The sequence below is a fragment of the Adiantum capillus-veneris genome, chromosome 2, assembly GCF_014529385.1.
Source record: "Adiantum capillus-veneris isolate H3 chromosome 2, ASM1452938v2, whole genome shotgun sequence".
NCBI lineage: Eukaryota > Viridiplantae > Streptophyta > Polypodiopsida > Polypodiales > Pteridaceae > Adiantum > Adiantum capillus-veneris.
Window position 1 is genome coordinate 18,281,039 of NC_140932.1, and position 26,910 is coordinate 18,307,948.

Sequence of the window (26,910 nt, forward strand, 5' to 3'; positions counted from 1 at the left end):
TTGTGCTAGCTCCACATGGTGCACACTATCACCAAGAACTTTGGTGAGGCTCCAAAGACGCCAGATCGTGCACCTTCCAGTGCAGTCAAATGAGCTTAGACCCTGCCCCCGGAAAATCTTCAACTGACCATATCTTGCTATCCAGAGCTCTGATTCGCCATCCGAGAAGACAGGCATGCTTCACAACTCGAGCACTACACAAGTACCCGCTCACACTTGCCTGGGCCACCCGTCCCCAGCTGCCCTGTCCGTTCGGGATCTGCTACACACTTCAACTTTAAACCGCAATATCTTGAGCACCGGGGCTCTGTTTGACGAGCCGTCTGGACGAGCTTCTAGAACACGTTGAACACTACATTCCAGAACCCTAATTTGGCACTTCACACACCTTTATCTGCCATCCCATCTGGACTATCTTGCAACACTTTTGGCCTAAAAAACCGCCTCAAGCATACATTCCCGCTATCCTTTGGCTGCCTAGGGCTTTGGTACCTGTCCTAGCCTTTTGCACTGCACTCGACTGCACCCTTTGCCTGGCATAGGCCACCTGCTAGCTTCGACCAACTTTGGTTGCACCAACGTCCCAGTCGAACATTGTACTGAAAGAACGGGACTCTTGGGTGGTCTGCAGAGGAGAAGGGGTCCCTCCATAGCCACGCACCAGGATCCCACTGTACTCGTGCCAATGGACAACACTCCCAAACCCACAGCCTCCAGTGTCCAGTCTCAAGAGCTGTCGGGTTACGGTCTATGACGCAAGTCCTCCCACAGATGCCCACTACTCGGATCCTCTGAAAACAGCACTCTGCTACCTGTAGGGCCTCTACTGCAACTCGCTGTAGGCGTCCCCCACCCTGAAGCTCGAAGAATAGGGCTGCGACAGTCTCTGAGCAGGCCCTGACTGAGAAGAGAAATTCCAGTCGTGTGAAGGCTCCCATCCACCGGGGTGCTACTCGCTCGAGAGGCGTGAGCCACTCAGCTGGAACTGACTCTGAGATGTCCTGACACATGCTCTGCACCACTCTCATGCCATGTAGCTGGAACCCCTGCACCTCCTCTAACAAACCTGTGAACTCTAGCCAGTCACCTAGAAAGCACGCTGGACCTGCTGCCATGGGACCCCAGGAAACATAAGGCCGACTACCAACCAAGTGGCCTCTCTGAGTGGTAACCATAGGGTTCCAGACGAGGGGCTGCCGTAGGCACTCCTCCGTGCATGTCGGTTGTCTCTGCTCCAGGCCACGCCGTAAGAGCTCCCAAGATCGAAGCGAACTCACAGCGAAGCCGTCCTCCAGTCTCCTGCTCAAACCAACTCTGCGCATCTCTGTAAAGATCCATCTGTCGGAGGTTGCCAAGGGCCTCCTCACTGAGGCACCCTAGCACGAAGCCGTTGTAGTAAGAACTCCTTCCAAGGCTCCTCACCTGGAAGAAGTCCTCGGACGATAAACTTCCCAAGAAGGGCTCTGCTGTGCTGTGCTCGATCAATGATCCCAAGCCCTCCCTGTGAACAAGGAAGAGTCATGACCTGCCAAGCCACCTTCGCTCGGGCTATCTGAGTGTCACGTCCTGACCAAAGGAAGTTCCTGATCAGCCTCTCTACTTGGCTGATACAAGAACTCGAGAAGATCCAACAGGAAGTGATGTACCACATAGTCGCCAACAACACCTGGTTGGCAACTACTACTCTGCCAGCCAAAGAAAGTAGTGCTAATCTCCAATGTAACAACTTTCTCCTGATAGACAGGAGAAGGGGAGCAATCTGCCGCTCGGTAGACAAGTCCAACCCAACCTGACACCCCAAGGATCTAACTGTAGTCCCTGGGGGAATCCACCTGAAACCCTTTCCTGGCATCCAATCTGGCACAGGAGCACTACCTACCAAGAAAGCAACTGTCTTTCTCCAGTTGATCAGTGCGCACGATGCACAACTGAAAGTCTCAAAAGCCTGCTCACATCTGTGAAGGTTGGCCTCCTGGCCATCTAAGTACAAGGCTGAGTCGTCGGCAAACTCAGCGTCCAGTAGCTCATCTCCCCGAATAGGGAGTGCTAAGCCCCGTAGACCAACCTGCTGTGACACCAAAAACCTGCTTATTGCCTCCGCATAGACCAGAAAGAGGAAGGGGGCAAGAGGACAGCCCTGTTTGACCGAGCGTGTAAGCATGAAGCGATCACCTCTACCTCCTGCCAAAAGTACCTGACTATGAGCCTGTCTGTACAAGGCTGACACCCCTCTGATCAAGCATCTGAGAAGCCCATCCTGCGTAGAGTGCCCTCTAGAAAGTCTAGTCAACTCTGTTGTATGCCTTCTCAAAATCGAGAAGAAGAATCACGAGGTCCTCACAACGGAGCCGTGCCAGGGCAGAAGCCTCCCAAAAAGTAAAGATGTTGTCAAGGATACTACGTTCCTTGACAAAACCTGTCTGGGTCCCATGTATAAGGCTCTCTAGAAGTGGTTGAATCCTCAAACTCAGAGCCTTGGCAAGAATTTTGTAGGCTGAGTTGAGGATGGTGATGGGGCGCCACTGTCGAATCTCATCCAAGGAGCCACCCTCCTTGGGAATGAGGTACATCAGGCCCTCACTCATGGTGTCAGGCATCACTCCTGTGTGCAAAATGTACTGAAAAGCACTACAGAGATCTGGGCCAAGCAGGTCCCAGTACTCAAAGAAAAAACTGGGAGTCAACCCATCCTCACCTGGACAGCTACCCTAGGGGAGGGCCCTAAGAGGCGTGTGCAACTCCTCAACCTGAAGTGGCAGCTCTAGCCTCTGATGCATCTCCTTAGTCAGAAGACAAGGCATCTGTGCCCAAACCTGCTCCCTGCATGCATCCTGACGCTCTGATTGGGGCTCTGCAAACAGTAACTCACGATAGAAGTCAGTAGCAACTGCACGCATGTCCTCGTGCTCAGAAGCAACTGACCCGTCGGGCCTTGTCAAGACTGACCTTGGCATGCGAATGCCGAGGTCCCACTACCTTGAAGAAAGCACCAGTCACTCTGTCGCCCACCTGTGTCCACTGAGATGCCTGTCGATGGAAAGCCAACTCATGTCGGCATTCCTCTGTGCTAACAAGCTCTTGGCGAGCCTGCTGTAGCTGCTCCTCCAACCAAGGACTGTTTGGATGCTGCTCCTACATCCTCTGCAACGAAGCAATGCCCCATCTGAGACGCTGGTTCTTCTCTCTCGCTGCAGCAAAGTGAGCCAAAGACTCCTGGAGAAAGAAACGACTTATCTGAGCTAGTCCCGAGACCACTCTGTCAGCAGGAAAATCCTGCATGTCCAAGCCCTCTATCTAGAGAGCCTCAACTCGCTCTCTGAGTGCAAAGTCCAGCAAGACCCTCTTTGGGATGCGAATCATCGTGCTCCCCCTCCTCTGCCTGTCTGCCACTGTGAGGATTATTGGTGCATGGTCCGAGAAGGAAGTCCCTGCCAGAATGCCACATGTCCCACCCAAGTCACTAAAATGGTGAGTAGTGTAGAAGCGATCTATCGGCGATAGATTCACTCCTCTCACTCTGCGGTCCGAACGAGAGAAGGCTAGACTGTCTGTGGGCCTCACAAAACTAGAGTGCTGCCACACATCCGAGACCCTCAGAGTCATACAAAATCTCTCCCAAGCTGCCAGCTCAACGCAATGCACAGTAGCATGGCTACCACCAATCCTGTTAGAAGGGTCCTCCAACATGTTGAAGTCCCCCCCTATATACCAGTGTTCTGCCTGCGGCAGAGACTCAACTATCTGTGACCAAAACTCTGCTCGTGCACTTGCCACATTGGGCGCATAGATGTTCAGGAAGCCCACAAGGCAACCATGAACCTGCATAGTGATCCACTGAGCCCTGCCTGGCACAATAACCCCTCTGCCCACAATGGCCTGCTACAAAGAATCCGCAATAGTCATACATATCCACCCTGGATGCCTCCAAGTCCAAAAGTAGCTGACCAAGAAGTATCATATCGTCCGTGCAAGAGCTGACCACAACGTCTAATGCGGCTCTCACACAGATGGTGCTCCTCTAGCATAAGGAGATCAATCTCTCCTCCCACAAGGCAGCGCTGAAGCTCCTGACCCAGTTGGCCTTGCTGACACTGACACTGGGGCCCACCAAGTCCCTCCACGTTCCATGAGACGATCCTCATGGGGAGCGAGAGAGAACAGATGCTACCGTAGCAACTAAATGTGCTATCTTCGAGGTTGGCTTGGATGGGGAGTAATTCGCATCCGAGCGTTCTCTAGATAGGCGTGACTGCAACGAGTGCCTTGCCCAAGCCCAAGTAGAGTGAGCCGTACGTAAAGCAACCTCCTGTGTCCAGGAGTCCTCATGAATGTGTACATAGCATGGCAAGCACTGCGTATCGGCAAAGAAGTAAACCACAATGTGTCTACATCTTGCTGTATCTGGCGGGGTCACTGCAAACTTGGCCAATGGCCACAAAGTCTGAAGCATGTATATAAATCCTAGTTCTCCCATGTGGTGAGAGAACTCTAGGACCTGTGTGTGCAACCACCCCAACACTGAGTCGAGAGTCCACTCAGTTGGGTCCCTGCCGCAAAGGGAAAAAGAGAAGCCAACCGCCGAGTCCAAGGCCTCTTTTAGCTGCAAGGAACAGAACGTGGACCTTGAAGCAGGCTACCTCATGGTTTGCTGAGGGGTCGCCGAGAAAACGAGTAAAGTCGTAGTCGAAGAAGTCCCATTGGCGCCGAATGTCGATGCTCGTGAGACCACGAGGGATAGCTACAAAGGGAGACGTCTGTACCTGTAGAGGGGGTCGCAAGAAAGGCTGTCCCTCTCTCGCCAAGCGACTCGTGGCAAAGGCACTGCCAAGAGATCTTCTAGCAGCCGGAGATGGCTCTGCCCCTTGGATCGACTATGGAACTGGAGCGGGAGGGGGGGGAGTAGAAGCATGGGAAAGAGGTGGAGAAGAGGGGCGAGGGGGAGCGGGTGGGGGATGGCAGCGAGTGGCGAGCGGCTGGCTAGGAAGGAGGCAACGGGCAGGGCTAGGCAGCACGGGGGGCAGGGGCGGGCAGGCAGCGTGAGGGAAAGCAAGAGGGAGCATCAGGGGAGCGAGAGGCAAAGCGCGCAGGGGGGCGGGCAAGGTGGGCTGCACGAGGAGGGGGTTACACGAGGAAAGGGGGGGGCAGGAAACAATGGCGCTGTGAACTATCAAACTTGACGTCCTTGTCACCAGATTTGAAAACTCGCATCTTGTGGTGACGCTTGCGATTGTCCTTTTTGAACTCGGGCTTCTCTTTAGTGTTATGGAAAGTAGTATGCGTTCTTCTCTTAGAAGAGGGTTTAGATCCGGTACGAGAAGTAGAGGTTATATAATTAGGAGAGTATGACGGGGAAAAGATAAAGACATCTTTACTGTCATTCAGCACAGAGAGTCCTCTTTCCTGTTTTTGCTCTATGTAGGCCAGTTGTTTCGATTTGGAGATCCCGTGTGCACTACGGCACCTCTTTCCGTGTTTTTTCCTCCGACGGGTGGCAATGTTTTCTTGATGCCCATCGGCATCTGTTCCTTGCGGTTTCTTGAGTCCGTCCAAAACCTCTTGGACATCTAGCAGCGTAAAGAGATGCTGCAATTTTGTGAGTTGAACTTGTACTTGCTAAAGTTCTTCTTCAACAGTGTTCCTTGACTTGTCATGATTCTTCCTATTCATTCTCAGAATTGTCTTCCTTTGCAGAAAAAGAAAGGCGATCGACCATTGATACCACTGTCACAAACATGAGCTCACACGAGCTATTAATAAGCTGAAAATAAATAGAACTTGACAAAGAGATAGCAAGGAAAAAGAAGTCGAGTTGAGGAATGCGCTCGCTGCTGCTGTATCCCCCGCTGCGCCATCGCTATCCCCTCCCCCCCAGTGCTGCCCCCGCCAGCCCGCGCTGCCCAGCCTGCCCTCTCACCTCCCCTGCTCGCCCGCGCACTGCCCCTGTTTCGCGCTGCCCTTGCCCGCGCGCTGCAGCCTGTGGTCCCGCCATTGCCGCCCCCGCACCCCCCCCGCCTGTGCTCCCGGCATTGCCGCCCCCCCGCCCCGCTTTCCTTCTTTCCGGTAGCTTTCTGCAATTCGGCACCTGCAGCACTGAGATTTTTTGGGGCAGTGCTCGGCGCCCTTGTTGCAGAATCTCCCCGCCGCCCTTTTCTTACGCCACAGCAGTAGACAGAGATGGAGGCTCCAGCTCTGCCACAGAGGGACTCGCCCGAAGCCCCCTCGCCCGACCCGGCTGAGCCCACCATTCGACATGCTCTTTCGCCGACAGAGCAAGCGAGCCTAGCCGCAGAGGTAGAGCGATTGCAGGCGACTTCTGTCATCTGCAAGATTCTCGGCACGCGACCTAGCAAAGGAGAGGTGCGTGACCTTCTCCAGGCCCGCCTTCTCGCAGAGGTGGGCAAGATCTTGGACGTACAGATTCTCGGACGAGGTTACTATCAGATCGAGTTTGAGACCTCCGAGATGGCGTCCAAGGTCATCGCCATGAGTCCACTGACCATCCGAGCAGCACGTGCCCACTTTCGACAGTGGAGACACGGTTTCGACCCTGCTTCGGATGTTCTAGCAAAGGAGGCAGACATCCCCATCTCGGTCTGCTTTTCGGGTTTGTGGAGGGAGTACTTACCATTGTTATCCAGGATCGGCTCAGCCATTGGGATTGTCCTAGAGACACCTCGTACGGCAGCCTCAGTAGCTGCCAAGGCGGTTGGCATTCCCTTAGTTCGAGTTTTGGTCAGAGACACTCACACGATCCCGAAGGTTATTCTTTTGCCTCGGGTGAGTGGGGGTTGGTTTAGACAGAGTGTGGAGGATTCGGGCCTCCCGAACCAACGCTTCATTTGTCGACAGATGGGCCATCTAGCGAAGGCCTATCCACGGAGGAGACCTCGACCTACACCACAACCTCAGCCCCATCCTGCAAGGGCTGGCCAGCAACCACAGACAGAGACAACGCACACATACAGAGCCACCCTCTAAGCGTGGGGTTCCAGCGGAGGAGGGATGGCAGCAGGCCCGTGGTAGACGACGACAGGGGCCACAGCGTTAACCTGGCACTCAGAGTGGCCCTCAGGCGCCTACGCAGCAGTAGTGGGTTCCCACGGGGAACCGCTTTGGTCCTCTTGAGCAGGAGGAGGTTCTTGCTCCAGCCCCCACCCCAGCTTCACCCTCGACACCCCCTCCCCCCCAGAGTTCCCCCCCTCTTCCTCATCCTCCCCCCCGCCTCGTGCTCCTGCCGCCTCTTCACCCCGCTCCTCTGCCTCTGTCGCCCCCTCCCGCCCCTATTCTCCACCGCTTCCCCCAGCTCCTTCTTCCCCCCCTCCTACTCCAGTTCCACAATCGACCCAGGGGGCAGGGCCTTCTCCGGCAGCTAGGAGATCTCTTGGTAGCGCCTTTGCCACGAGTCGCCTAGCCAGTGAGAGGGTCAGCCTTTCTTACCGCCCCCTCTGCAGGTATAGACATCTTCCCTTGCAGCTATCCCTCGTGGTCTGACGAGCATTGACATCCAGCGCCGATGGGACTTCTTCGACTACGGCTTCACTTGTTTTCTCGACGATCCGTCAGCAGATCATGAGGCAGCCTGCTTCAGGGTCCATGCTCTGTTCCTTGCCACTAGGGGAACAGAGGCCTTAGACTCAGCAGTTGGTTTCTCCTTCCCCCTTTGCGGCAGGGCCCAGACAAAGTGGACTCTCGACTCAGTGTTGGGATGGTTGCACACACAGGTCCTAGAGTTCTCTCACCACATGGGAGAACTAGGAGTTATAGACATGCTACAGACTTTATGGCCATTGGCCAAGTTTGCGGTGACACCTCCAGACTCAGCAAGATGTAGGCACATTGTGGTTTACTTCTTTGTTGATACACAGTGCTTGCCATGCTATGTATACATTCATGAGGACTCCTGGACAGAGGAGGTTGCTTTACGTACGGCTCGCTCTGCTTGGGCTTGGGCTAGGTACTCGTTGCAGTCATGCCTATCTAGAGGACGCTCGGATGCGGATTTTCCCCATCCAAGCTAGCCTCGAAGATAGCCCGTCTAGCTGCTGCGGCAGCATCTGTTCTCTCTCGCTCCCCATGAGGATCGTCTCATGGAACGTGTAGGTACTAGGTGGGCCCTAGTTTCAGCGTCAGCGGGGCCGACTGCGTCAAGAGCTTTAGCGTTGCCTTGTGGGAGGAGAGATTGATCTCCTTATGCTTGAGGAGCACCACTTGTGTGAGAGCCGCATTCGACGATGTGGTCAGCTTTTGTGTGGACGATATGACACTTTTTGGTCAGCTGCTTTTGGACCTGGAGGCATCCAAGGTGGGGTATGTATGACTATTGCGGACTCATTGCAGCAGGCTATTGTGGGCAGAAGGATTATTGTGCCAGGCAAGGCTCAGTGGATTACTATGCAGGTTCAAAGTGGCCTAGTGGGTTTCCTGAACATCTATGCGCCCAATGTGGCGAGTGCTCGTGCAGAGTTTTGGTCACAGATTGTTGAGTCTCTGCCGCAAGCAGAACATTGGTGCATAGGAGGGGACTTCAACATGTTGAAGGACCCTTCTGACAGGATTGGTGGCAGTCCTCCTACTGTGCATGGAGTTGAGTTGGCAGCTTGGGAGAGGTTTTGTATGACTCTGAGGGTCTCGAATGCGTGGCAGCACTCTGGTTTTGTGAGACCCCCAGACAATCTTGCCTTCTCTCGATCGGACCGCAGAGTGGGAGGAGAGAATCTATCGCGGATAGATCGCTTCTACACTAGTGACCACTTCAGTGACTTGGGAGGGTCAGTGGGTATCCTGGCAGGGACTTCCTTCTCGGACCATGCACCAGTGATCCTCACAGTGGCAGACAGGCAGAGGAGTGGGAGCACGATGCTTCGCATCCCAAAGAGGGTCTTGTTGGACTCAGCACTCAGAGAGAGGGTAGAGGCTCTCTGCACAGAGGGCATGGACAGGCAAGATTCTCCTGTTGACAGAGTGGCCTCAGGCCTAGCTCAAATCAGCCATTTTTTTCTTCGGGAGTCTCTCGCTCGCCGGGTTGCAGCGAAAGAGGCGGAGTAGCGTCTCAGACGGGGCATTGCTTCGTTACAGAGGATGCAGGATCAACATCCAAACAGTCCTTGGCTGGAGGAGCAGTTACAGCAGGTTCGACAGGAGCTTGCTAGCAAAGAGGAGAGGCGACATGAGTTTGCTTTCCACCGACAGGCATCTCAGTGGACTCAGGTGGGCGACAGAGTGACTGGTGCTTTCTTTGAGGCAGTGGGACCCCGGCACTCGCATGCCAAGGTCGGTCAGTTGAGGAGGCCCGACGGGTCAGTTGCTTCTGAGCACGACGACATGCGTGCAGTTGCTACTGACTTCTATCGTGAGTTACTGTCTGCAGAGCCCCAATCAGAGCGTCAGGATGCATGCAGGGAGCAGGTTTGGGCACAGATGCCTTGTCTTCTGACTAAGGAGATGCATCAGAGGCTACAGCTGCCACTTCAGGTTGAGGAGCTGCACACGCCTCTTAGGGCCCTCCCCTAGGGTAGCTGTCCAGGTGAGGATGGGTTGACTCCCAGTTTTTTCTTCGAGTACTGGGACCTGCTTGGCCCAGATCTCTGTAGTGCTTTTCAATACATTTTGCACACAGGAGTGATGCCTGACACCATGAGTGAGGGCCTGATGTACCTCATTCCCAAGGAGGGTGGCTCCTTGGATGAGATTTGATAGTGGCGCAGAGAGGCTTTCCTTCGACTTTGGCGTCCTGGGCCATTTTTCACCATGGACCAGGGTGTGCTCAGATGGCACTACCGTCCACCTATGTGGCTCTTCCCTCCTCCCATCCACTGATCTAGCGTCATTGTACATATGTTGTTTTTTCATTGGGAGAGTCTCCCCATCATGATTTTTGTAGTCCTCTCTTGTAGAGGAGGTTGTAGCCCTATGGGCAGTTTCATTAACTAATAGAAGGACCTTTTTCTCGGGGGAAAAAAAAAAGTTTGATAGTTCACATGACAGAGATATCTCCAAGGCAGTGTCATTTATCAAACAATTAGACGTTGTTTTTATTATAAAAAAAAAACTTCACCAAAAAATCCAAGTTGCGTCATGTTGGGATGTATCTCAAGGAGACGGAAGCAATTGGTGGTTGGCAAAGATTCTGAAGCTAGAACATGGGCTCACTTCAAAGCTGAATTTTATGAACAATTCCTTCCGCCAGACTTCGAGAAGGATATCCAAAAGGAATGGGATTGGCTCGCCCAAAAGGAACATGAGAAATTCACGACCTACGCTGACAAGTATTGGTCAGTTCTTCTTAAAGTCACCCCTTTCGAGAATATTTTTGACAAGGCAAAAATGCGGAACTTCACAACCACAAGTTCCAAAGAGTATAAAGGTGTATCCCCATGATACCCTTCAGAGGATGATGGAGTCGGCAATCATTGTTGAAGACCTATATTCAACTGGGAACTCCCAGAAGGATGACACAAGCACCTTCCACACAAGACAAAGAGCTGTATATGACGATCATGGCAACCAAGGCAAAAAGTATCCCCCGGGGGACCCTGATCAATCCAAGAAGCTAGAGGACACTGGTAAGCGGCTTGAATATCTCTTGCCCGCTCAAGTACAAACCTTCAAGGAAGAAGGAAGATGTTTCTATTGTGGAGAGAAAGGACATATGAAGCCCGATTGCCCTGTTCATCAGCAACGGCAGGAACAAGGATCTTCGAGGAAAGAACAAATGAAAAAGGAACCCACTCCACCAAACTCCAATTCTATTCTTGATGTACAAGGGAATACGGAAACACAGAAAGGGTAGTGTCAGCTCCTAAAGGGTTGGGGATCTCTGAATAACCAGCAAGTACTGATCCTCTATGATCTAGGATCTACGGACAACTTCATCTCACTTGATAATGCAGAGCGCCTGAGCCTCACACCTACAAGAACGTTAGATTAATTCCTAGCAAGCTGGTGAGGATTCTAGGTACTAATCCTTTATTAAGTACTTACACTCATGATTAAGACTTAAGAAACTTGAACTGAACTCAGAAACAAGACTCAAAAGACTCTGTGTTTGATTGATTGAAAGACTGCTTGAAACCAAGTACAATAGGCTCCTTATATAGGAGATGAAGAGACACAAATGAAAAGACATGTCTCCTGGTGAAGAGACATGACTTTAGACGTAAAGACACATCCTTTCGGCGAAGAGCTGCAACCATTGGGCGAAGAGTCGCACCCGTAGAGCGAAGGGGTGTGACCAATCGTCGAAGGAGTGTGGCTTTTGGCGAAGAGACACGTCTTTTGGGCAAAGGGGTGTGACCATCCAAGCGTAGGGGTCCTCCTTGGCATGGCACTTCGCGTATCTGCAACTAGGAGTAGATGTATTGCTGTTAACATAGTCACAATCGTGACATTCCCTCCTCCTTAAATAAAACCCAAGGTAGTTATAGAAACTCCGCAAGAAGGAAATGTATTGTTGTTGTGCTTTTGCATCCAAAGCTCTTTCTGTTAAGTCCCATGTCATGCCATTGTTACTGACCATGACTATTTTGCCAAAGTGAAAACTGATCATATCTGCAACTTGATAAGTGCCTTTGTCGAAGTCATTTGTAACTTTGAGCTTTGTCCAATAAAAGATTGAATCTGTATCTGCTTTGAGTGAAATTATTGGTAAATTGACTTGAGTTTTCTGTGGAGCGATGACCACTGGTTGGAAATCTGTAAGGTATTCCATTGGTTTGTCTGGAACAATAAAATCCTCCTGAAGGGATGTCGTAGACAGAGTGGTGTTTGCAGGTATATCCGTTTGTAAAGGTTTATCAATAGAACAAGTTGTGTCCAAAGATTCATTTGCAACGACTAAAGTCGTGCTGCAAGAGTCTGTATCTGCTTTATCCTTTGCATCGTTGAAAGCAAGGAATGGAGTCTTCCACTTTGAAAAACTATCATTCACCACTGCATTTGGTATCTGTTCAGAAACAAAGACTGTATTCTGCAAGGGTGGTGATGCGGCTACTTTTTCAGCCTGGATCCCGGCCATATAAGGGTTTATATGCTTGTCCGTTGTCACACAAGAATTGAAATCTTGTGAATCTTTAGCTTTCTGTAGCTGATGATTCGAATAAGAATATGGGTGCTGAGAACCGTAGCATTTCCAAGAATATTCGTGCTGAAAATTTTGTTGCTCGCGCGAAGGTACTTTGCGTCTAGTTGTCTCTAAGAAACCATGCTTTGGGTGAGAAAATTTCGGTTCCGAAGGCTTATGTTTGAGTGGTTCTTTTTAGTCGATCACTAAAGCGTCGGAGAAAGATGCATGTATTGTCCGAGAAGCTATTGGGTGACTCCAAGAAGAGGTTTGTATTTGCATCTGACCGAAGCGAGTGTGAATCGATGCGAGGCTTGTTGAAATTGCTGCCATCTGCTCTTTAAGAACTGTTATCGGGTCCTTAGGTGGAATAGAGTTCTTGCCATCTTGTGATTCGGCCATGCCGATTGCTTCGAGGGAATAATTGAACTGTGGCGTGACGATGTGTCACATACAACCTGTATTCCTGCTGGACTGCGGCTCGAGAATTAATTCTCGAACACATTCCGCGTTCCGTGTCCGCCGTCGGAGTGTTGGGAATAGTAATTACCTCGTGGCCAAGGAGGTGGTTATCCCCTCCTACGAAAGGGGTGGGTACATTCAATTCTTCATCGGTCATAACACGCGCAGAGTGGTGGCGGGAAGTGTGTCAGCACCAAGGTTGGCCGACCACTTAGTTAAGATGGGTTTTAATTGAGGCCATGTTTACATAGGATTTAAAAAATAGGGTCTTTGGGCGGCCAACCTAAATGAAGAGCTTGATCGGGTGTTGTTTTTATTAAACCCTTGCGCTGGAGTAAGTGAATTTCTGCCTCTGTAAGAAACTGTCCAGCGTGGAATAAAGGACCAGCGCGTAGAAATAAGCCCAGCGAAGAGTTGTGTGAAGGGATAGTCAACGCAACCTTTCAGGCCAGCGTTTCAGCGTTGCATATTGCGCTGCCACTTGGAGAGGTGCCCCTTGGTGATGTACCGCTTGGGAGATGTGATGCTTGGCAAAGGATGCGACACGAGGAGTCTCCAGCGAAAGGGTGCAATTCAGCCAGCTTTTCAGAACTTTCGCCAAATGGTGCTCACACAAAGGGGTACTCAACTAAAGAGGTACACACTGGCGCTTGATAGGGCACACTCTTTCGCATTAACCCATGCAGCACCACGAGCACGACCGGTACGGGTACACACAGCCATGCTGATGTCTCTGATGTGTTGTAGTATGTATTATACGAGAACAGAAGTAAATTAAGTTACCTCATGTCGAGATGTGTGCATAGGCCACCGTTCTTCGGATTCCATACAACGCCGAGAGAGGGGTAGAGTGTAGCGTCAAGGGTGAGACGCTCACAACTATAGGGTCCCGGGAAAAAATTTTGCTCTGATACCACTGTGAAGATTCTAGGTACTAATCCTTTATTAAGTACTTAAACTCATGATTAAGACATAAGAAACTGGAATTGAACTCAAAAACAAGACTCAGAAGACTCTGTGTTTGATTGATTGAATGACTGCTTGAAACTAAGTACAATAGGCTCCTTATATAGGAGACGAAGAGACACAAATGAAAAGACATGTCTCCTTGTGAAGAGACATAACTTTAGACGTAAAGACACATCCTTTCGGCGAAGAGCTGCAACCATTGAGTGAAGAGTCGCACCCGTAGAGCGAAAGGGTGTGACCTGTCGTCGAAGGACTGTGGCTTTTGGCGAAGGGGTGTGACCATCCAAGCGTAGGGATCCTCCTTGGCATGGCACTTCGCGTATCTGCAACTAGGAGTAGATGTATTGTTGTTAACATAGTCACAATCGTGACAAAGCTAACCACAAAGGGTGCTCAAGGAGGTGCCAATCCAAGGGAGTTTGTGTACCCTATAGTGACGTAACACTTCAGTCTCATCTCATCTCTGTATTTGTTGACGTGCCTGGTACCTAGAGAAACATAGTGGGACCAAACAACTTTTATGATTGCATGTGCAATGGTTTAAGTTAAAAACATTCCCTTGTCTTTCGGAACCTTCCCCAAAAAGATTATCAAAATCGAACACTACACATTCAGTGAGAGCAATCATGTCTGCATCATTGAAATCACCTCTCCCCTAGAAAAATGTGCAAGATATGAATATAGGATCTTGTCGGATATTCCTCCTAAATGAAAAGTCACAATGTGACTTAATGTATACGTATAAAATATAGAAAAAAGAAAAAAAAGCCATGCCACAAAGAGCCTCACCTGTTGTAGGCAGCACAGTTGCAGAGTCGGCACTAACAAAATTTCCATCAAGACCAAACCTAAATGTTCTAACAGCCTCAACTCTTTCTGTCCAACATCTTCCCTCCCAGTGGAACTGACTTCTCAAATTTTCGTGTCTGATTGATGATGTATTTAGAACTGAAGCTTGATCTTCCGAAAGACCTGCAACACAAGCAGTCCCATCTTGCTCAAATTGTTGACTAATTTCATTCCCAACCTTTGAGTTGGATTCAGAAGCCTCTGCCATCTGAGCATCCAAATTTCTATGATCTCTACTCTGTTTGTCAGCCTTTTCTTTGCCCCTCCTCCTAAGCATATCCAATATGTCTGGACGGAATCTCTCTGCCAACTCCTGTTGAGCTTCTGCTATCTGCTCAATTGTCATGGTTTCCAATAAAATTTCATTCGTGGGCCTTTTATCTTCTGAAGTGGCACTTGGACTTGTTATCACGCTCTCTATTGAAGCCAATGTGGTCGATGCTAGCTGAGCTGATGACGGTGCATAATCATGGCTATCTGCAGGCAATGACTCTATGGTAGCAAATGTAGCTCTGTGCTCTGCCAAATTATTGCCTAGGCCTTCCAATATGATAGCTTGATCCTCCAGCTTGTCAAGTTTTGATGCAAAGGTGTCCATTTGGGCAAAAGAGGTACCAGCACCAGATTGAGAATCCCTGACAACATTTGAAACCCTCATTGAGCCTTTCTCTGCTTTCCATTTGCTGATATCAATCTCTTTCTTCTTCTTTTGAACTAAAGGTTGTGCCATAGAGGCCATCTGTTCACCATCTTTATCCTCGAGATCTTCTTTATCATCACCAGGAGTATGGACAGGTTGTATTGATGGTGGTGCCCAATGCTGTTGCAAAAATTATGCCAATATGAGATTGCACGAGATAAGTATCTCACACCACAGAATGAGGGCTTTGCTCAACATGCCAAACAAGAGGGACATCCACAAAATGAACCACATACCACACGATATACTTCCACCCCAAAAAGGGACTACAAAAACCATCCAAACATGAAACAAGACGAAGCAAACACCTCCAAGAAATGCCACAGATAAGAAAATTATGTGAAAAAAGAAACATCAAGATTAGAAATCCATTTTCCTAAAGCCATGACAGTAGTCTGTGATTGCAGGCAGACTTCTTGTCGAAACACGCTCTATCCCTCGTCAAATAGACTCGTACTGGTCATAAACCTCACCAAGATGTCCTAGAGTATGCAATCAATCAGCATAATATCATTATCAAGTTGGTCACATACATAAATTGTTGTTGACAGTGAATCTTGTGCATGTAGTGTGTGTTAAAGGCCCTTTGTAGTAAAGTTGATCACCCATCGATGCGTTGACACTTCATATGCTACCTTTGATTACGTGCACCCCTGTGGGTATTATGATGCCGTCAGGCTGTTTTCTTGATGTTGCAGGGTATGTCAGTTTGTCCCCCCCCCCCCCCCCCCGCGGCCTTCTGCCCCCACGGTCCACCTCTTGTATCAGCAATCGTAACCATAGTGGTAGAGTGCCTAGGCGAAGGGACACTCTAGGCCATCTGGTGAGTTTATAAGAAAGGGTTTGGGAGCGTCATTTTTCCAAGTCTGTAGAGGAAGAACAGCACCCCAGGGGGGGTGCCCTGGCGGCCAAAACACCACCTTGTTCCATGCCAACTGTGGCGCCCTTTAGCCTCAGGTTGATTCACATTCTTGTTGCCCCATAGCAGATCGGGTATTTGCCTTCACAAGGACCCATATCAGCCATGGTTTGTTGCGTTAAAAAACCCCTAAGACCCTAAAGCTCTAAGTTTTCTCAGCAAGCACAATCTGTCAGACTGGTGGCAGGACAGTGTGGGACTCTACTGACACGAAACTGGAATACATAGGTGCAACATCTCAGGAGAAATACCCAGTAACCACAAACACAGGCATAAACCTGCTACAAAAAAATAGACTGACATGAGGGTGCGTGTACAGTGTATGAGGGATACGGAGGATGCAGCTCTAGCTCAAATGGATGTGGAAGTATATGCATAGCGGAATACAACCATGATATGCAAAAGAGTAGCTAGCTCCAACCAGTACCAAACTGGGGGTGTAGTATGGGATGCATAAGCCGGTAGGGAGACTACCTGTAACACGAAATCAGAACGGGAATGGGAACGGCCATGAGACGCATTTTGTATTAAGGATACTCGCGTCTAAAACACAGAACGAGGATTCGTAACGGGAAGTTGGAATGGGAGCGGGGAACAGAGACTTGAAAATGGCCATTCCCTGTAACTATGTAGGGAGAGTAGAGTCCCCGGCACCCCTCAGCATAGCAATAATGTCTCAGAAGGCCCGTTCTCTCTCTCTCTCTCTCTCTCTCTCTCTCTCTCTCTCTCTCTCTCAGGTGTGCCAAATAGAGCCAAAGATAGAGCTACATTACATATGTCACTGCCCAGTATACTATGAGATACGAGGCCGCTTTCACTGTCTATTCAGAGAAGGTTTTGGGCCACTTTCTAGAGTCATGAGATACCAGGATCAGAGATGCCTCGGATTATACTTGCTGAAGATTCGCAAACACAGAGAGGACCTCTCGAAGAGGGGCACAATGAGAGAGATCCAGAGACAGTGGAAGATTACAGATTTCTTTCAGTCACAGACAGAGGAGTTGGAGGAGCCCCCACAACAAAACAACACAAGAGGCACTAGAGGCATATTGCTTGATTGGGCGATAGAGTTGGGGCGGTCCCGTCGCCCACGGATGAGGGAGCCCTCTCGACATCGACGCTGATTGCGACAGAGGATCCAACCATCCAACCATACTGGCGCGACATAGGAGCCGTCCCGGATACTGATGTATATGTATATGATGCCTCGACTGTCAGAGAGCTCCATTGTATCAACTCACCCTTTGTATTTCCCATTGTATCAGCTTTCACCCCACCCCTACCCACTATTTTCTTTTCAGTTCTTTGTACTTTTTGTACCCAGATCTGGTATTAGATTCACCAAATAAACCTTTGGTCTCATAGGGCTTTTTGGCCTTTTGAAGACGTTAATATTACATTTCATTTTATTTCATTTCTCTCTCTCTCAAGCACTCAAGGCCGACTCTCAAGCACTTATAGAGGAGGTTTCAGCCCTCAAGCGAGAGCTTGCCGATAGAGCAAGCGGTGGACTTGGAAGTAGGAGAAATTCAGCCCTTGATAATAGAGGAACTCAAAGTTATCAAGGAGAAGATACGGATGATCAAGCAGGAAGAGGAGTAAAATGTGGCAAAGACATCCTCGTGGGTGGATGTGATCACAAAGACACAGAAGAAGGTGGATAAGGCCGAGAAATGGATAGAAGTGTCACAAAAATACGGAAGCGTAAACTGACTTTTTTAATTAAACTTCAAATACTCAAGAGAATTTAAGAGAGAGAGAGAGAGAGAGAGAGAGAGAGAGAGAGAGAGAGAGAGAGAGAGAGAGAGAGAGAGAGAGAGAGAGAGAGAGAGAGAGAGAGAGAGAGAGAGAGAAATGAAATGATATATTAACGTCTACAAAAGGCCAAAATGACCTATGAGACCAACTGATTACAATGATGAGTCTAGTACCAAGTCTGGGTACAAACAAAGAAAACTACAAACAAAGAACTCATAGGAGTGCTACCGACTCCTATGGGTGGCTGGTAGGCTGAGCAATGGTATCATGCCATAAAGGTACAAAGTGGGGATAAGTGTCACCATGATACAATATAGCAGTAGCATGAAGCCTATCCTGATTGACACTCTGGGTGTCGTGCTAGAATCCTGTGGATCCTCTGCCGCAATCTCCGCCGGTGCTGCGTGGCTCCCCTCCTCAGTCGCAGTCGTCTCGATCTCCCTAACTCTATAGCTCAATCAATGAGAGTACCGCTGGTGTGTGTATGGGTGGCAACCGAGCTCTGTGGTGGAGGTGTCCCCTCTGCCTCTGTGTCCCCTCTGCCTCTGTGGTACTCAAACTGAAGAAATCTGAGATGCGTCTCTGGGACTGTCTCTGTCTTTGCCCATTCAATAGAGCGTCTCTATGTCTCTGAATCTCAAGTAGGAATAATCCGAGACATCTTTGATCCTGATATCTCATGACTCTGTCTAACGAGTCAAAACCATCTCTGAATAGACAATGAAAGCGTCCCCGAATCTCATAGTAGACTGTGCAGCGACATATGTAGTGAAACTCTGTCTCTGGCTCCGCATGGTATAACTGACATATCCTACTTTCTACTGGTATGCCTCTGAATCTACCTCTCTCAATCCCAAGCTGGTGTGAAGATGTGCGAATCTGGCCTATAGCACATCGTAACCTACGAGATAGATGTGTGTCCATGTAACTGGGCCATGTGACAAATCCGTCTGTCGTGAGTTAAAGAAGATGTTCTCTATAGAAAACCCTCTTCGTACCCAACTCCCGTGATGGTTCTATCCATGTCCTCTTGCTATCAAGCTGGATAAGATCCTGCCGAATGAGTCTAGTAGTCTCCATCCGTGTAAGAGCCAAGGATGGTGCATCAAGAGAATACTGGAAAGGGGGCAGCCTGTCCATGCTGAAACCATGCCTCTGAAACCATGAGCTCATCTGTGCATACCAACATGATGTATCTCCCTGTAATGCCAGCTGTCTAGATGACTCAAGAGCAAGCCTGGCATACCTGTCCCTGGTGGTGTCCCATAAGCTGTGTACAAATGATACTGATCTGGTGAGTGCCTCAACCTCCATAGGTGGGGCAGCCAGCTCCGCTCGTATGATGTCATGTGGGACTGAGGCCTTGGCTCTAATCAGCCTAGAAATTATAGATATCAGGGGTCTCTCCATATTACTCCATCCAGCACTGTCAATAGACGGTCCCCAAACCTGAACCCCGTAGTGCATAACTGAAGCGACCAAAGTATCGAAAAGCCAGAGCTTCGTTCGAGGTTCCTCGAACTGAACCTGCGAACAAATCCTCTCTAAACCACCTAGGGCTGCATAGGCACGAGTCAATCTAGTGTCTGCTGCCACTTTCAGTGTGAACCTCGGTCCACTAAAGACCACCCCAAGATATGTGTATGCATCAGTGTACTCCATACTGTCCTGCCCATATGTGAAAGTAGGTGCTGATCTCCTGACCCACTGTGGCGTGGTATTAAATACCATGACCTTGGTTTTACCAAGGTTGACAGACAATCCACTATCCTCTGCAAAACTATGCAATGCGTCCAAATGTCTCTGCATACCCTCTGGCGAGTCTGATATCAACACGATATCGTCAGCATACAATAAAAGAGGGATCCATGTCCCTGCAAGCTGAGCACCTCTATCTCCTCCTCTGTCAATATAATCAGAGACCCCATCAACATACATACCAAATAAAGTAGAGGACAGTGGGCATCCTTGTTTCACTCCGATAGTGGAGTGAACTATGTCAGATATCCCCTCTGATGTGCGTACATGACCCATCACTGAACTGTACAATGCCATGATCCCCCACATCAGCTCTGTGGGTACCCCCAATTCCATAAGCCGGTGCATCAATCTGGCCCTCGGCACTGTGTGAAAGGCTTTGCGGAAATCCACAAAGCTGCAGTATATCCGTCTACCATGTGCTCGACCCTCCTCAATGATAGCTCTGAGTGTAAAGACATGATCTAGTGTGGAGAAACCCCTTCTGAAACCAGCCTGCCCAGGTGCTCGTATGCCCATAATCTCTGCCCAACTGCTCAGCCTATGCTCGAGGATGGATGCATATAACCGTGCCAATGTGTGTCCTACCATGATAGTACGGTAATTCCCCGGCACTGTGGGGTCACCTGTCTTGAAGATAGGTACAATAGTAGGTAATCTCCAAGACTCAGGGAAGCCCTCACACATGACACGGTTGAAAAGCCGTGCAAGCATCTCTGCCAACAAATCCCCAGCATGTATAATGTGCTCTGCTACCAAACCCTCATGATCTTGTGCCCGTCTGGTCTTCATCCTGTCAATGGCCTCCTTTACCATCTCAGTGGTAAAGAAGGTGCTCGTAGCCGGACATGGCTGTGGTGGGTCTGGTAGTGGTGGTTGTCCAGGTACAGTGTATAAAGATGCTGCATACTGCCCCCATATCTCTGTAGAAGTAATCACTGGTGGGGGAGACTTCTCATGGAATAGACGCCAAGCCTCTCCTGAATCTCTACTAAGGAAGAGCTGATATAAATCTTGCTCCATCTGGACCAAGAAAGCTCGCTTCTTCCGTCGCACTAGTCGTCGTGTAGCAATGCGAGACTGTCTATAGGTGATCACTCCCAATGTAAGGTCCCGCTGTATCTGAGCTCTCCTCTGTCGACACTCCTCATCATACCAGTTGTTCTGAGGCATGTGCCCAGAACGACGTCTCTGCCCAGGCTGAGTGTGTGGATATGCCTCTGACGCTGCCCCATGTAATGTCACTGTCAGCATAGATGTGATCTCCTCCACTGTGTATACTAGCTCTGATGTGCATAAAAGCCTACGTATCTCTTCTACATAGACTGAGTCAGTCTCTGGTGTAAAAGTATAGCGTGGATGTCCACCACCTCGCGAGGCCTGAGATGTATTGTACTCAAAGGAGACTGATAATGTTAAAAGTGCATGATCTACTGCTATCCCAACAGGCCTGGGCCCCACTGTGAAATCCTGAATGTGAGAGAAAAAGCTCGGATGTGTCAGAACATAGTCTACAGTGCTGGACCCATGTCTGTGTGGAAAACAAGTAAAACTTGTAGACAATGGGAAAGTCGTTAAGCCATTCAGTATGGCTAAACTGTGAGTAGTCGTCATCTCTCTCAGGTATCTCCCATACTCTGTATGCTCTCTGTCGTGTGAGCATCTCTCAAGTCCCAACTCCTCTGGCTCTAGCTCTCTAAGCATCTCCTCTGATGTGTCATAGAAGATTGTCTGTGAGCTGCTTGTACGGGCATTGAAATCCCCAGGAGTATGATGTCTCCATCTCTGGAGAACTCCCAGATATCATCATCAAGTATAGAGTAAGGAGATTGTCCTCTGGGTGAAGCATATACTGAAGTGCTGGGAGGAAAATAGCATAAAGCGATGTACAAGAAACGTCTAGTCTCTGCCCTCAGCCTCACCCACAAGTACCTGGCGTGATCATCTCTCCGAACTATGGGCAGTAGTGGTTGGAGCTCCTCTCTGAAAAGAACTGCTACACCTCCTGATCCTCTAGTCCCATGCGCAGTTCTGGTGCATGTCCTACAAGCTGTCTCCCATGTGTATCCTGATATATGCGGCATCAACTGTCCTAGAGCCTGATGAGTCTCTGAGTAGAAAACAATGTCTCTGTCTCTGAAGCTGTCCTCAAAGGCCCCCACATCAAGTCTATACGAACCATTACAGTTCCAAACTGCCATCCTGAGAGTGGTCCCATAGGTCTCGCATCGTCATATAGAGCGGTGCTCTGTAATCACTACTCGTCCATTTCTGTAGAAAGCTAACTTCCCCTTCTCCCTTGCTGCTATAATTTTTGGCATGACCTCTCTCATATGTGCAAGCTATGAGAGCGTAAGATCATCTCCTAAAAAGATACCTGTTTTCTTGAGGGTTGGCCTCTTCTTTAAAAAGTCTTTCTTTTCTTCCATGCACAGAGAGAGTTCATTGTGGACCAGAAGATGGGTTGGTTCCCCCCCATAAAGAGAATATCTTTATTACTAAGGGAGAATCTTTACAAGCACAGGAACGGGGCAAAGCCTGTCCTCTATTCTTTCTTTTCTGCTTCTGGCTGAGAGAGACAGAGAGAAAACTACTCTCTAAATACTGAGAGGATTTTTCCTCTGCTGTGAGATTTTGGGAAGCTCTCGGAAGCAAGTCTATCTTCCACAAAACTCAACGGAAGCTCTCGAAAATGAGAGACTACCTTCGCTAACTGTGTCCCTTTATGCATAATCATTCTTGCAATAAAAATAAGGGAGAAACACACAAAATGCACGCACACATGCTTGCTGTAATTTTCTGCACATAACCTGAAAATGTTACCTGAGCACGTTCCAATGCCGAAATAGAGACCTTTTTCGCGATGGAATCGCACCAAACTTTGTATATGCGTAGTGTAGGTAGAGAAGAACTAAATTCTATGTGTACTTTGCTGAAATTCACACTTGTAGCACAAATAGTGTGTCGTGCTCTCTACAGTGGGTGCTCCTCAGTGCAATGTGCGTGACAATCTCACTCAAAACACACAGGAAACAATAGACAACAAGTGAGCTCACAGAGACACAACAGCAGCCGTAGACCACAACAAATGACTCGACTATCTCAAAGAACTGATACAGACTCTGGCGTGGCAGCACATTCAGCTCCAACCCAGGACTCTCAGGTACAATGGGGTGTCGAGGCTCAGATATGCAGGGATGGAGAAGACGTGCTGTGTCAATAGACTCACTCTAGACGACTACGTAAAGATAATCATGACCAAACCGCTACTACTCATATATACAACCATAAAGAGCCACCAACGGCTCACAAATGTCATCATCTAAGTCTATCTCCACTGAGTGGTGGTGGTGACCTGGCCACGATGTCCACTCGACCACCGTATCCCTGCCACGTGTCACTGCCCAGCAAGTCCGTCCAGTGTGAACCAGACCAAACCAAAGACCAACTATAAAGACCAAATTGTACTAACTGTCTTGTGAAAGTGACACTGTAACACACTGTAGCCTGCTACTACAAGTTACCCGCCACAAGACCGCTTTCCGTCCCAGAGAGCGGAAACTGAAGAATTGAAAGATCTACAACCAGGTCTACTACTGGTAAAAACTCCAAAAGATGATATCTACTGGTTGTTGGATGATGGAGGAGGGAGAGGATTGTAGAAAGGTGGGTAAGGAGATGGAGACCATGTGTATGGCGGGGGATAGTGGCCATGAGGAGGGTACATTGGATATGAAGTGGCCACCCCGTGAGCAGCAGCAAACTGAGTAGGGACAGGTGGAAACCCAGGAAAAGACTGAGTAGGCTGGCAAGGTGGGATAGGTGCAAACCCAGGAAAAGACTGAGTAGGCTGAGAAGGTGGGACAATTGGTTGGATTCCAGGGAAGCTGTAGAAGTGTTGAGGGAAAGAGGTGGACTGGGAGGGGGAGGCGATAGAGGGTCCATGAAACTCTGAGGAAGCCGATCCTGCTGGCTTAAGACTCCATAGTAGTAGGATTTTTTTTCTCAGCTGCTTGAGAATCCCCTGAATGAGCTTTGGAAACGTTCGTCTGTATCTGTAGTGCCGTAGCAGGAGCTTGCGTAGAAACCGAAGTTGTAGCTGTAGCTGTTTGTGAAATGGCTATAGATTGGTATTTGGCACATCAGGGGCACACTGCATGTACCACAGAGAGAAAGTTCTTGAACTGCGGTCATATCATTTGCCTCTTTGAACTGTATTTGTTGAGTGCGGACAATATGTTTGAGGTCCATTACCTGTTGAGTGAGAATTTTTATGCGATCTTGAGCCTGAGCAATTAACATGTCTCTATCCATCGATCGTTGAAGGTAGCGCACTTCCCTTTGCATACTGTCATAGACAGCGCGATGCAGACCGTTGGTACCTTGCAATGAGATGGCTGCATCCATAATCGTTGAAATTGCTCTTCTGTCTGCATCTAAACGTCTGTCGGCTTGAGGCACAAAATTGGCAAACATGTCAGGTTGCCTAGAGCTAGGTGTGCCAGAGCTAGATACCCCTGCAGTACCCCTATGTGCCCCTGCACTAGGAGTAGTAGTAGTAGGTGGTCCTGCCGACACCAGTGGAGAGTGTGTTTGGGTACCTGCAACACTACTCACAAGAGGTGGTGTAAAAGTAGAGGTAGCCACAGAAGTAGTCATGCTCACTCTTGGGTTTGCGGTATTCACGTCAGAGATTTTAACCTGTGATTCAGAGAAAGGTAGTGTTGCTAGCTCCTCTGTCGAATCCTTTTGTACTTTTGCCCTCTTGCGTAAAGTGCCTTTCCCTTTTGCCATTTTGGAACGTCCTTGTTCTTTGGCATCATCTTGCAGAGTGAGAACAGTGGTTGCATCTGCTTTTTGTTGCATAATTTGCACTACCCAATACATCATAGGGGCTACATCGCAATTGAACCTCTCCGCTTTTTCTTTACGTTGAGTCCAAAAAAAAATTGCCTTGTCCTGTAGCGCCTTAAACAGCAGATGGTGAAATGGATACTACAAGCAGTGGCAGAGACAAAAAATGCATCACATATTCCTGGAGAAGCTGGAGAAGATGGAACTACTCCTCTTTCCGGTGCGCGCAGTAAAAAATAATACTGTAAAATTGAGTATAGCTATTGATTCCTGTGATAGTCTCCATGCGAGTGCAACAACAGTTCTTGACACGCATTTAACAGCGTCTTCTGGGGAGAGATTCGAGAAGGTTTTTGTGGCAGGCAAAGATACCAGCACATTCAATATCCCCATAGCATGTCCGATATCCTCCTCTGTAAGTGTAATTCCATTTAGTTTTGGAAAAGTAAGCAAGAGGGCACTCAGCTTGGCACCAGAGATTGTGCAGGACAAATTGGCCTAACCCAAATTTTGGAGACCCAGGTGTATCATTTGCTGCTGAGAGAACACATCTTTAAGTGCCGGGTTTGGAGCCTGTAAATGATAGATCATTAGTAAGGGTACCTTCGAGATGGCACCAGCAGGGCGAGGCACCTGGAGAGTGGTGATGTAAGGTGCAACGGAATGAATGTTTGAACTTTGCTCAAGATGAGTGCTCCGAACTGTGCTCAAGGTTCCTTTTGTTCTTATGGAAGAGAGAGCCTTCCGTTCTTAATGCGAGAGTGCAATGATCACAAACAAAGTGAATGGACACTGTGCGTGCAAGTGTACGAGACTGCGAAATAGAGAGAGAAGAGAATACGACACCAGAGACGTTGTAAAACCCTCCTCCGAAGGCCCTACTCTTGTCGGCGAGAGTGGTCCACTATTGATTGCACAAATTGGTACAAACTGAATGCATGTGACTGATGCAAGTCTAGGCTAGATCGATGACGATGACGGAGATGGCGAGATTGATTTAAGGGCTGAAATCTGCTACTCTTTATCTGCTGTCCAAAAACGCTCAAGGCTGAAATCTGCTGCAAATCAAAAACGCTGAATTGGGGCTGATTTCTACTGCTGAAAAACGTTGATTTGGGGGCTGAAACTGCAGGTCTTTCGGGCTGAAAACTGATGGTCTTTATCTGCTGAAAATTGCAGGTGTTAGGGCTGAAAATCGCCATGCACAAGGGAGAGCGATCTGACTCCAAAAACACTAGGGCTGCAATTATGGAAAACGCTATATGCTTGAGGACTTCTAGTGATGCTTGTTGGGATCAAAAACGCTAGGGGCGATGAAGCTTGCTGATGGAAAAACGCCAAGGCTGAGGATCTGCTTGAGGGAAATCGCCCCCAAGGGATTCTTGCTTGAGAAGTTGCCTGTTGAGCGGTGTAGCTCCTGCTGCCTCCTCTGCCAATTAGTGCTAGTCTAGGTTTGCTTATATACAAAGTTACTCAATTTGCCCTACCTACTCTCCAACAAAAGTCACTTAAAAATAATAAGTGAAAAATGTCAAAAAAAGGTAAAATAGGCTAAATGCACTGGAAAAGACCCCTAAAGGATTCTGATGGATTTTGATGGGAATGCTTATGATCATGCTGTGTGCAACCAGAGGATATGCATCTACACTAAGTGACTGGGCATACACGGTCTACGAATAGACTCACAAAAGTGCCAGATCGCTTCTAATCTAGACTGACTGAACCCTTGTCATGCTGTAGCTTGTCCACGGACACATAGGGTTGGATGTGTCACGTGACACGTGCCCTTGCCAGCAGTGACTGATTGGAGTGAATCTTCCTTTGAAGATTCTCCAGAAGGTTGCTCTGAACTAGGGGTATAGTTTGATTTATTGTCAGTGCTATCCCTCGAGGAGGCAAAGGACTCTTCCTCCGACTGTAGGTGCTGCTCTCGATTCCGAGTGCGAACCATATTGATAAAATATACCAGAGAATCTTTTGTATTGAATCTCCAATTGATGAATCTTTAAAAACCTGTAACCTGTGTTCTTAAGTCCTCACCTAAGACATTTTTCTGCAATTAAGGAGAGCTGGCACCGTAAACCACACCAAGATACAATTTCTCTAAACCACATTGAGATACATGTTGCTACCACAACCAAATACATGTAGCAAGGTCAAGGTCAAGCTGCCACCTTCAAGTACTATCCAGCTTATGGGTGGCCAAGGAGCAAAGAGAGGAACGCTTGGCGATGGAGAGAGATGGTGGCGATGGAGAGAGGAACGTATGGCGATGGACAGAGATGGTGTCGATGGAAGTTGACTGAAGGGAAGTTCTTTGGCTGAAAACGCTTGCCTAGCTGAAAACGATTGCAGAGAAGTTGCATGCACTGTTTTTTTTTCTTTATAAACTTAGGCTGATTTTCGCTTTCTGATTTTCGCTCAGTTGGAAAATAAAGCATGGTAAGTATATGCCTAGAATATTTTATGTGACTTACGTGGAGACAATGGAAGCCGAGGGCGAGGGCGAGGGCGAGGGCGAGAGCAGCGTGAGCGAGGGCGAGGGAGAGGCCCAGGCCAGCAGGGCGAGGGCAGCATGGCAAA

At 48.9% G+C, this 26,910-nt stretch overlaps 1 protein-coding gene across 2 annotated transcripts in view; it reads right to left on the reverse strand.

Annotated features, from left to right (window-relative positions):
• IYO (RPAP1-like, carboxy-terminal protein) overlaps positions 1-26,910 on the reverse strand; it is a 167,497-nt gene that overhangs the window by 59,336 nt on the left and 81,251 nt on the right. For both annotated transcript variants that reach the window (XM_086484038.1, XM_086484042.1), the window contains exon 2: positions 14,279-15,158. In XM_086484038.1, the coding sequence (XP_086340164.1) occupies positions 14,279-15,158 (880 nt within the window). The remainder of the gene's footprint in view (positions 1-14,278; positions 15,159-26,910) is intronic.